General features: G+C 44.7%; 1 protein-coding gene across 7 annotated transcripts in view; it reads left to right on the top strand.

Moving 5' to 3' along the window:
- Positions 1–12,276, top strand: part of PCNX2 (pecanex 2) — a 380,334-nt gene that overhangs the window by 302,003 nt on the left and 66,055 nt on the right. For all 7 annotated transcript variants that reach the window (XM_053605995.1, XM_053605996.1, XM_053605999.1 and 4 more), the window contains one exon: positions 2,981–3,196. In XM_053605995.1, coding sequence (XP_053461970.1) covers positions 2,981–3,196 — 216 coding nt within the window. The remainder of the gene's footprint in view (positions 1–2,980; positions 3,197–12,276) is intronic.

The raw sequence follows: 12,276 nt of genomic DNA, 5'->3' as shown, positions 1-12,276 counted from the left end.
CTGTGACTTGCAGGGGATCCTCCTGCCTCAGCCTCCGAGTAGCTGGGACTACAGGTGTGCACTGCCACACTCAGCTGTTTTTTTCTATTTTTAATAGAGACAGGGTGTCTTCTCGCTCCAGCAGGTCTGGAACTCCTGAGCTCAAGGGGTCCTTGCACCTCAGCCTGCAGAGTGCTGTGATGACAGACATGAGTCACAGTGCTGGGCCTGGTCTGCAGCCTCTGTCTCTGTCCTATCTCTGTTTCCATCCAATAGACAACCTGGAAAGGAAGCCTAGAGTTTTGCCCTAGCTCTTTCCTCTTTGGGACAACTCTGTGCCTCTCTGGCTTTCCAGAGCCATAATGTCTCCCACAAAGAAAAGCTACTCCTAAAATAAAAGTGCTGAAGGCAAACTTTTCCCCAGCTCCTCCCAGCGCTTCCTTCATCCACAGGACCGCAGACCAGAGAGACTTTCCAGCTTGTCCAGTCTTCTTTCACCCTTGCCCAGCACACAGGCCCACAGCCACGGCCTTGCGTTCCATCCTTCCATCTCCTTGGCTGCTTCTTCCTTCACCCTCCCGGTATCATCATCCGCCCAGGTGGAGTAGCCACAGTTAAACAAACAAGCAACAGTGGACAATGGCAAGTCCCAGTGAGAATGAAGAAGTAACACTCTAAATCACTGCTGGGGAGATGGAAAAACAGTACAGCCACTTTGGAGCACACCATCCCACTCGTAGTAAAACTCAAGAGAACTGAAAAGTCACGTTCACACGAAGTCCTGTTCCTAACTTTCGCTGCAGTGCTTTTGCTTGTAAACACCAAAACAGCCCAGCTGTCGTTCAGCTGATGAATGGATAAGCAAACACACAGAGCGGTATTACTCACCCTTGAAACAGGATGCACTGATGTACACAAGGGCAGATGAGCACAGTGTTCTAAGTGGTGATCACATGACCAAATGTATTTTTCAAGGCTCATAGAATAGTACAGTAAAATGGATAAATTTTACCCTATGTACATTTTCTTCAATAAACCTGAGTTTTATTTACATACATATAATTTATAAACAAATGGCATCAATTTATGCATATGAAATATATTAATCTGCATATGTATATGTAATATATAATGTATATTTGTATGTAACATATACTAGTAATAATTATATATTATAGTACATATATATAAATTGATGCTATTTAATACCTGATTCAAAGAAACAAACGCTGAGGTGGGTAAATCACCTGAGCTCAGGAGTTTGAGACCACCTTGAGCAAGAGTGAGACCCCATCTCTACTAAAAATAGAAAAACTATCTGACATTGTGGTGGTGCCTATAGTCCTAGCTACTCAGGAGGCTGAGACAAGGGGATTGCCTGTGCCTAAGAATTTGAGGTTGCTGTGAGCTAGGACAGCACGCACTCTACCCATGATAAAGAGTGAGACTTTGTCTCAAAAAAACCCCACAAAAACAAAAAAACCTCTGAGGTTACTAGGTGGCTGTGTTCTTGCAAACAACATTTCTCCTTAAAAACTTTCTGAACTGTGATGTTATTTACTTTTCAATGGATATTTAGCTAGTCCCAATACATGTTAGGAATCTTGCCAGTATCGGGATATAAATATAAGCAAATTCAGACATAGATCTGTCTTCATTTAATTCATGGACATTGGAAAAAGTAGATGTTATTCAAGTAATACACACACACAAATATACAATTCCAACTATAGGCTGGGCACCGTGGCTCACACCTGTAATCCCAGCACTCTGGGACACTGAGGCAGGTCGGATTGCTTGAGTCCAGGAGTTCAAGGCTGCAGTGAGCTCTGATCATGCTACTGCCTGTGCTCTAGCCTGGACAACACAGTGAGACCCTGTTTTTCCAAAGACAAAAAAATAGAAGAAGAAAATCCAACTTTGACAAGTGCTTCAAGGCAGAGGATCTGTCAGGGGAGATGTTTCCTCGTGGTCAGTGATGGTTTCCCTGAAGTGGTGATTGAGCTGAGGTCTGAAGAATAGCAGAGTTAATGAGCCAGACAGAGTGGAAGGGCAGCCCAGGCCGAGTGACTGGGAGCTGCAGAGGCCCACGGTGGGAAGGGGCACGTGAGTCACTTGGCTGAAAGACGTTCTGTGCTGCTGAATGGGAAGAGTGAGAAGGGTATTAGTGGGAGGCGAGGGCGAAGGAAGGAGCCTTTTGGTGCCTCTTGTGTAACCATCTGAGCCAGGTTTTCTCAGGGCAGACTTAGCTTATACCTGTGAATGACAAATTACAGGGTTACACTGTCCTGGGATATGCTAAGAAGTCTTCTATCTTAAGGGCATTGAGAAACAACTAAAAGTTGTAAGTCATGGGGTTAGAGGGCCTTGGGAACAGGCTCAACTTTTCCATTTGAAAGGCTGATTCTGGCTGCAGTGTAGAGAGGGTATTAGATAGCAGGTGCCAGTGAATCAGCATTGGTCAGTCCCAGAGCTACTGTGCTTGTCCATAGGAGAAAAGTTGGTGTCTTGGAATAGGATAGAGGTAATAGCAATGGAGAAATGTAGAAAGATGCAAAAAATATGTGAAGGTAAAACTGAGGAGGAGTGGAAAAGAAGTTCCTCAGACGTGGCTGCCTTGAGGGTGAGGAACAGGGGCTAAGGGTTCGCTGGTTTGGGCCTCTGGAAGTTAGGGAGCATTGAGACATGCAATAGATGTTAGGTGGAAAAGCGGGTCTACAGATCTGGAGCACAGACAAGATCTCCACTGGAAACGTGACTTTGCCAGTTATCTGCATTTAGACAGTAGGTATCCATCTGTGTAGATGAGATGGCCTGAGAGCGTGTACAGAGGGAAGAAATAGGAGGGTCTCATATAATCCACTAAAACAGGCAAAACAGGTCTTGCTTTTTGTGTGTACATGAAGAATCTTGTTTTGCTCTTACTCAAATGACAAGTCACTGTTTCCTGGGTCTGGTGTCTGGGCGTGAGCACTCACTGGTCATACTGCCTATCTTTTAGGTAATGATGACAATAATCTCAACTCTATATTTTATGAGCATTTGACAAGGACCCTCCAGGAGTCCCTCTGTGGAGACTTACTTCTCGGTCGCTGGGGCAACTACAGCTCTGGAGATTGCTTTATTTTGGCTTCAGATGACCTCAATGCCTTCGTTCATCTGATTGAAATTGGAAATGGTCTTGTCACCTTTCAACTTCGAGGACTGGAATTCCGCGGTAAGAATCTCTTCATTGTGGGAGTTATCGGAAGTTATTATTCCACTGAATTATTGTGCAAAGCTTTAGGAAGAAGTCACCATTAAGGAGGAAGTTGTTAATGCATGCGCTACTGAGTGAGAATTAGGGAGCTTGCTACCACTACCCCGATGTAAATAAGCCTATCATCTGGGGGAATATGAGCCAGGACACATATGAAACATTAATCAGGGGTAAACCCACGGACATTGGTTTTAATCTTTCTGGGAAAATCTCAGAAGTACGGGAGGTCGTGGAGCACACCTGGCCTCCAAGTGGAGTCAGCCAGGCCTGAAGTAGAACCTCGGGCTGCTGTCACGGTTGTTGGAGACGGCTGCACACAAATATTTAAGGTCTCTGAGTTTTGCTGTCCTGTCTGGAAAACACCAGCAGTGATAGGAATGGCTGCCTCATAAAGCTGCGGTGTGATGTAAGTGTCACTGTGTAAATGAGGGCGCTGTGTAAGCGCTCACCACCCAGTGGCTATGGAGTCTGCCTGAATTGTGAAAACACAACCCCAGTTTTCCCGCATCTGGGAGCTGGAGTGTGGCGGGGGGTGACATAACCGTGCACCCTTGCTCCCTTCCCCTGCATTTTGTTGGTTTTTTCCTCCATGCTTTGTGTCTGACCTCTGGGTCAGGCAATGGGCACCAGCCATGGAAGGGTCCTGCCCTGATGAGCTTAGCGCCAGAGGGAGACCCAGAAAATGAACACACATCAACAAACGAGCAAACTAGCTGCAGCTTTAGGAAGGGCCACACGGGAAGTAAACAGGGTTCAGGGACTGAAAGTCACCACGGGAGGTGAAAGCAAGCAGGGGCCATGTTGGATGAGTCAGTCATCTCCTAGAGATGAGGAGGGCGGGAGGAAGAACCTTCCAGACATAAGAACCCATCCCTGCTAACTGTGTGAGTCAGGGCAACTCGGAGCACTGCGGCACCTCGGAGGGCCCAGGTGACCAGGCTGACTTGCACTCCCCGTGTGGTTTCCAGCAGGTGGTCTGGGAGGTGTGCAGGGGCACATGCACGCCTGCTCCTGTTTCTGTTGGCTACTGGGGTAGTAAACGATGAATACAAAGGAGGAAGCAAAGGTGTTTCTCAGTTCTCTGGATGAGAATTTCTAAGCATTATTTTTGTGGAAATCCATGCCTTTTAACATTCTTGAGAAAATTTGTAAAAAAGACACCTTTTTGCCTAGAGCAGCGGTTCTCACCCTGTGGGTTACTACCCGCAGGAACTGTACTAAAGGGCTGCGGCATTAGGAAGGTTGAGAACCACTGGCCTAGAGAGTCCATCTGTATTTTAGGTGTACGTTCTGCGCGTTCCAAGGAATTTGGGAATCTTACTGAGTTTGGACAAGGATATTGGGCTGAGCAGAGGTGATAAAACTCCACAGAGGAATCACAGAAGCTGTTTCCTCTGAAGGTAGCACAGGTGCCAGAAAAGCTTTAGGAGGCGGGGGAGTAAGCGTCGCCCATACAGTAATCCAACAAAACTATACTTGGAATTTCTGAATCGTCATTCTCTTAAGAGCTTTTAATTTTTTCCCTAGAATTCAAGAGGAAAACTTTTGAAACTAACCTAGTTGACTATGAATTATAGTTTCTATCACAAGGTCAGTGCCATTTTCAGCTTCTTTGATAATCTTAACCCATTTTTTAGTTTAAAGGGTCCAAAGTTAATTAGACTTCAGGAATTTGCAGTACTTTTTCTGTCTGCCAGCTCCTTATCACAAACATGGCTTCTTCCTAATCTACCACACTACATGTCTTAGCCTCACCTCAAATCCATGGTCTCTTGAAGCATAACCAACCTCCACAAACTCAGTGGGCTGGAGTAACAATGCTGAGCTGGTTTTCACTTGCTGTACACCGTAGTGTGGGTTGGTGGGCGGGTCTGCTGCTGTTGTCTCCTGGGTCACTTGGGGAACTTTATTCAGCAGGTAAAGGGTCCAGGATGCCTCCCTGGGTGCTAGTACTAACTCTGGAACCTCCATCTCCTCCATGTGGCCCTTCAGCTTCCCAGGACAGATGAGGCATCTTCACAGCTGGGTGGTCCCAGGGTTCCAAAAAAGGGGAACATGAAGACACTGCAAGGCCTCGTGAGGCACAGCCCCTGGGACAGGCACCGTGTTCCTCCTGCCAAACTCTGGTGGTCCAAGCCATTCCCAAGGACAGCTCAGATGGAGGTAGAAATGTGGGCGTGTAGGTGCACAGGGTACGGTTATAGGAAGGCAGCATGCACAGAGACCAGTATCACACTGTCACACCAGACCCCTGCGACTTCCTCAGCTGAAACACACACAGGTGGCTACCCTAAGACAGAGACAGCGGTTGTGTAAGACAAGGCTGCCCAGGAGGGTCTCTGTGTTATCACTGGTTAATTTTCCTTCTTCCTGCCAGGCACAGCAGGAATGTGACCTGGCTGTAAGGGTCACTTGGGCACAATGACTACATCTTGAGGCGAGAACGCCAGCTCCCCACCCCTCTGGCTGCTCATTCTTGCACAGCACATTTTCTTTGGCCAAGTTCAATTACAGTTGGGAAAATCAAGACTTTAAAAGACTAAATAGCTTGACAAAACCTAAATTACACTTTTGTTGCAGGAAGACTCTGCTGGACCTAAAATGACTGTTGTGTTTTATGTTTGTCTGTAACTTACAGTGCAGTATTCCCGGGGAAGGAGGGAAGGTCTGTTTTCATTTGCCTCGTTGGGTGTATTCTTAAGTTTTCTTTTCAGTATTTTACTTTTCAGTTCCCTATTTTCCCAAATATCAGGCTTTTTTTTGGTCAAATTTAATCTACTTCAGGACAACCTCGGGCAGTCGAAATATAGATGGGTTGGTTCTCTCTCCTAAAGGCTCCTAAAGCCATCAGTGGGAATGTGACCTGTTCACAGCACAGGCTCTGACTCAGGAAATGAAAAATACACCCCAGAGGAAGGCAGCCTCCCTGAGGCCGTGCATCAGGAAGGTCCCTCATTTTTCTCTGAAAGTGATGTGTTTGTAACAATAGGAACTCTTAGCTGCAAGATACAGGAATGAATTCCAGCTAACTTAAGCAGAAGGGTTTGTTGGAAAATACTGCAAAGGGCACAGACTTCTAAAGAGTCTGTGGCTATTGGACAAGAGCTATGTCTAAAGTCACACTGCACGTCTTGGCTAATGGACCAGGCACTGTCATCATGGGATCGATACCAGGAGCCCCAACACTGGACACTGGTGCTGCCCCCATAAATGACAAACAGCCCCTGCGGCCTCCTCCCTTCCTAAATGCATTCCACATGACCTTGCTTCTTTGTGTCACCTGCTCGTTAATCAAAGTCTGGTGTGGATGCATCAGATTGATAAAGCCATGATCAGGGGGGCCCAGGGAAGAGAGTGTCTGACTGTTCAGTTTCTATCCTGCCAGGCAGTCACTGCCTGTGGCTGAGACTCGCAGTATGATGTGTTGGTTGATATGATGCTTTCTGCTGTTCCAATTATGTGCCAGACCTCAGTGACTGATGCAAATGACTTTTATTTTGCATTCACACAGAGTGAGTGGAGCTGATAGGGGACAGGGATGGTTCTATTCTGCACTACTGGGATCCTGGAAGCTCTGCCTACCCATAAGCACCCTGACTGAAAGGTTGTCTTAGGCTCCAATATTGAGCTGATAAGAAGTGGAGGATTGCATGCAAGATTGTCAGGGGCTAGACTGGACCCTGGGATATAGCATTCCTTCCTTCATGCTATAGTAGAATTGACATACCTACAAGAGAAGCTAGGAAATGGTGCATAGCTGAGCACCCAGGAGAAAAAGTAAAAAGCTTTGGTGAACAGCTGGCCCCTTGTGGCACATTACATAATGTCCCAAACACGGAACAGGGGATTAGATCCTGGGTGGTCCAAAAGAGTGACAAGGCCCATGCTACATCCGATTTCTATTGGCTAGTATGGTAGTAAATGATGACTACAAATAAGGAAGCCTTGTTTTTCTTTTCTATTCTTTCTGTCCCATGTATCCCAGAATAGAAATAAATTATTTTCTAGTTAATGTAAGGGAACCGGATTGTCATTCCCATTGCTGTTGGGCTCATGGGTCTTACTTGCATCTACCTAATTAGAGAGCCTTTAGGGGAAACATTCCAGAGTTGACAGATTCATCATTGGTTTTAAAGCTAAGTAATAAGCAATGTATGTTACAAGGCCAAAGGCGGCACTAATTTCAAGGGTTTTTGAAAGAAATGGGATCCATTGGATTGCAGATCCTATTTAAGTAGGTGAACACAGAAAGATGGAAAAGTGCAAGTTGATAATTTGTTCAATTTGTTTCTCTTCTCCTTTAGTCAGCAAGGGACCTAGGCTGATGGGTTAGTTAATTTCTATTAAAAGAGGAGAAAAATGAACAGGGCCACCTGTGCTGCCAATATCAGGAGCCAAGCACTTGAGAAACCATCTGAAGAGGGGAAGGGTCAACGATGGGGCAAAAACCAGAGGCATTGGAGGAAGAGTCTTAAGAGATGCGTGTGAGCTCCAGGCAAAGAGAGAGCACGCACCCTCAGAACACATAGGCCTGTCCCCTCCTCACACCTCGCTAAGGGGAAACGCAAAGCTAGGGCGATGAACAGGCTCTCGGGGGTCTGGCTGGTCAGCAGTAGAGCTCAGCATCTTAACCAGAGTTTCTCTTTCTGCCCGACCATTTCACCTTCTCCTTTCATTCCTTCATTCAGGTATTTCTTTTTAATTTGTACCATAGTGTTTATTTGGTTCATTAGACACTAAGTAACTGGAGTATAATTCCTCTGACCTTTGCACAGCCTTTCTAAAGCTCCATATCATTTTTCTAGTTAGCAAAAAATAAACCATCAAAAGCTCACTTTATGTCAGGATATTAACAGAGTGTCACAAATCAGAGCATTGATTTCTTTCTCAGAGCTTCAGTGTGATTTCTAATTTACTGTCTGGCTCTGACAATCCCTACATTCAGGAGAATGTACTTGGGAGAAAGAGGCACTTCCCCTGCTGCAGTCTGAAAATCATTCCTTCCCAGGGAGTAGGTGCTGTGGGTGGACATCCCAGGGCATGCGACCACTCTGGTGTCACACTTCCCAGGGAGTAGGTGCTGTAGGTGGACATCCCAGGGCATGCGACCACTCTGGTGTCACAGGTCCCAGAGAGTACGTGCTGTGGGCGGACATCCCAGGGCATGGGACCACTCTGGTGTCACAGGTCCCAGGGAGTAGGTGCTGTGAGTGGACATCCCAGTGCATGTGATCACTCTGGTGTCACAGGTCCCAGGGAGTAGGTGCTATGGGTGAACATCCCAGGGCATGTGACCACTCTGGTGTCACGGGTCCCAGGGAGTAGGTGCTGTGGGTGGACATCCCAGGGCATGTGGCCACTCTGGTGTCACGGGTCTCAGGGAGTAGGTGCTGTGGGTGGACATCCCAGGGCATGCGACCACTCTGGTGTCACGGGTCCCAGGGAGTAGGTGCTGTGGGTGGACATCCCAGGGCATGTGACTACTCTGGTGTCACAAGAGGAGTTGAGTCCCTGCTGGTCCGAGTGCTAGAACAGGAAAGGACAATACGCCTGTGCGTTAGTCCAGCCTCTGGGGATAGGACTGGGCTGCAGTGAAGAAGCAGGAAGAGGAAGTTTCAAGCAAAAGGAAGGGGAGGGCTCGCTAGGGCCCTAATGGCAAGAGAAGGTACCTGAAGGGCTGGGGTGAGGCCAGGAGGATGGAATCTGTGGTCATTCATCCATGGAAACAAGAGAGAAGGGGAAACTCTGGCACAGATGCCGTAGGGTGGGTATTGGAGAAATGACATAGGAATGGCAGAATGAATGGAGTGAGGTTATAGACAGGTTGAGTGTCCTTTATCCAAAATACTTGAGACCAGGCGTGTTTCAATTTCAGAATATTTGCATATACATCATGAGATATCTTGGGAATGGGACCCAGGTCTAAGGGCAAAATTCAATGATGTTTCGTATACACCTTACACACATAGCCTGAAGGGAGTTTTATAAGACCTTTTTAATAATTTAGGGTATGAAACAAAGTGTGTATGCATCGAACCATCAGAAGGCAATGGTGTCCCCATCTCAGCCATGCATGAGGACGCTCTGTGGTTGTTTGACATCACCATCATCGCTGGCTCTGCAGTATATGTTCCTGATAAACGATCATTTTGTTACATTTATTCACATGTAAATATCTAGCAGCAAAAAATATGACATGCCATTAACATAGTGAAGACCAGTTTGTTCAGGGCAGCTAAGCAGTACACTCGCATCACCAGCGTCGCAGCTGTTAACAGCACCGACAAACAGCAGCGGGGTTCTAGTCTCCACCTACAATGCTGCATTTGGGAGTAAAAGGTTACTGTACACTGTCCTTTACTTCTTTAGGTGAAAATAAATATCAGAAGCAGATTAGAAACCAGAGCATCCCCTGGCGATGAGGAGACATTCTGCTGCTTGGCTTTTTATTTATTATTTTTTCTTTATTAAAAACTTTATCTCTCATCCACCTCCTACCCTTCCCCCTTCTTATTACAGTTTCCACCATTTTAGGGCCTTGTACACACACACACACACACACACACACACACCACCTATTCTTTATCCAGTCATGGGTGGATGGACACTTAGACTGATTTCCTGTCTTTGCAGTTATGAATTGCACCAGGGTAAACATTTGGGTACAAGTATCTTTTTGATACAATGACTTCTTTTCCTTTGGGTAGATGCCCAGTAGTGAGATTACTGCCTTGAATTGTAAGTCTACTTTTACTGCTTTGAGGAATCTTCACACTGTTTTCCGTAGAGGTTGCACTGATTCACAGCCCCACCAAGAGAGTGTAAACGTTCCTTTTTCACCACATCCACACCAACATCTGTTGGTTTTTGTCTTTATAATAATGGCCATTCTGATAGACGTGCAGTGCTATCTCATTGTGATTCTAATTTGCATTTCCTTGATGATTAGTGATGTTGAGCATTTTTTGTCGTATGTCTGTAAGCCATTTGTCTATCTTCTTTTGAAAAAAACTCTGTTTATGTCTTTTGCCCAATTTTTAATGGGGATATTTAAGGTTTTTTATTGCTGATTGATTTGAGTTCTGTGTAGATTCTAGCTAGAATCTTAACCCTTTGTCAGATGTATAGTTTGAGAATATTTTTTCCTTCTGAAGTTGGCTGTTTACTCTGTATATTATTCCCCTTGCTGTACAGAAATGTATTAATTTAATTATGTCCCATTCATTTATTTTTGTTGTTGTTGTAGTCTCCTTTGAGGACTTAGTCATAAGTTCTTTGCCTATGCTTGATGTCTAGAAGAGTTTTGCCGATGTTTGTCAGAATTTTTATGGTTTCAGGTCTTACATTTAGGTCTTTAGTCCATCTTAACTTGTTTTGTTTTATTCTTATTTTTATTTATTTTATTTTTTTATTAAATCATAGCTGTGTACATTGTGTTTTATTAAATCATAGTATATAGCTGTGTACATTGATATGATCATGGGGCATCATTCACTAGCTTCACAGACCATTTACCAAGTTTCACATATACCCTTCTAAGATGCACCCCTGGTGTAATCCCACCAATCCCCTTCCCTCTACCCACCTCTCCCCAACCTCCCCTCCCTTTCCCCCTTCCCCCTATTCTTAGGTTGTAACTGGGTTATAGCTTTCATGTGAAAACCCTAAATTAGTTTCATAGTAGGGCTGAGTACATTGGGTACTTTTTCTTCCATTCTTGAGATACTTTACTAAGAAGAATCCCAGGCTAGAATGTAATGGCATCATCATAGCTCACTACAACCTCAAACTCTTAGGCTCAAACAATCCTCCTACCTCAGCCTCCCAAGTAGTTTATAGGTGCCTGCCACCATGCTCAGCTAATTTTCCTGTTTCTTGTAGAGATGAGGTTTTACTCTTGCTGGGGCTAATTTCAAACTCCTGACCTCAAGCAATCCTTCCACTTCAGCCTCCCCGAGTTCTGGGGCACGAGCCACTGTGCCTGGCCTTTAATCCATCTTGAGAGAATTTTTGTGTATGGTCAGGGACAGGGATCCAGCTTCACTCTTCTGCATGTGGCTGTCCAATTTCCTAGCACTTTTGAATAGGGTGCCCTTTTCCCAGTGTGTGCTTTGTGTCTGCTTTGTCGAAAATGAATTAGTCATAGATACATGGTTTTATTCTGGGTTCTTACTGCTTCTGCTGGTCTGCGTCTTTACTTTATGCCAGCACCATGCTATTTGAATTACTTATCCTTGCAGTATAATGGGATGCCTCCAGATTTGTTCCTTTCAGTAAGATTGCTTTGGTTATTTAGGTCCTTTCTTGGGTCCTATATGAAGTTTAGGACTATTTTTTCCAGATTCATGAATAATTACATTGGTATTTTGATGGGAATTGCATTGAATCTGTAAATCACTTTGGACAGTACGGACATTTTAACAATATTTATTCTTACAGTCCATGAGCGTGAGATGTTTTTCCATTTGTTTGTGTCATTTATGATTGTTTTCATCAGGGTTTTGTAGTTCTTCGTGTAGAGATCTTTCACATCCTTGGCTAGGTCCTTCCTAGGTATTTTCTTTTCTTTGCAACTATTGTCAAAGGTATTGTGTTTTTGATTCCACACTCAGCTTGACTGTTAGTATATAGAAATGCTACTGATTTTTGTATGTTAATTTTGTAACCTGAGACTTTGCTGAATTTATTTATCAATTATAGAAGTTTTTCTGGGGGAGTCTTTAGCATTTTCTAGATACAAGATCATATCATCCGCAAACAGGGACAGTTGACCTCCACTTGAATGCTCCTTATTTCTTTCTCTTATCTGATTGCCCTAGCTAAGACTTCCAGTATTATGTTGAACCAAAGTGGTGACAGTAAGTACCCTTGTCTTATTCCAGATCTTAAGGGAATGCTTTCAACTTTTCCCCATTTAGTATGACGTTGACTGAGGGTTTGTTATATGTGACTTCTATTATTTTGAAGTATTTTCCTTCTATGCCTACTTTGAAGAAGTTTTTTTATCATGAGGGTGATGGATTTTATCAAATTATTTT

Source organism: Nycticebus coucang, chromosome 10 (genome assembly GCF_027406575.1).
Source record: "Nycticebus coucang isolate mNycCou1 chromosome 10, mNycCou1.pri, whole genome shotgun sequence".
NCBI lineage: Eukaryota > Metazoa > Chordata > Mammalia > Primates > Lorisidae > Nycticebus > Nycticebus coucang.
Note: the sequence above shows the minus strand (reverse complement) of the source record. Positions and strands in the feature narration are given on the sequence as shown.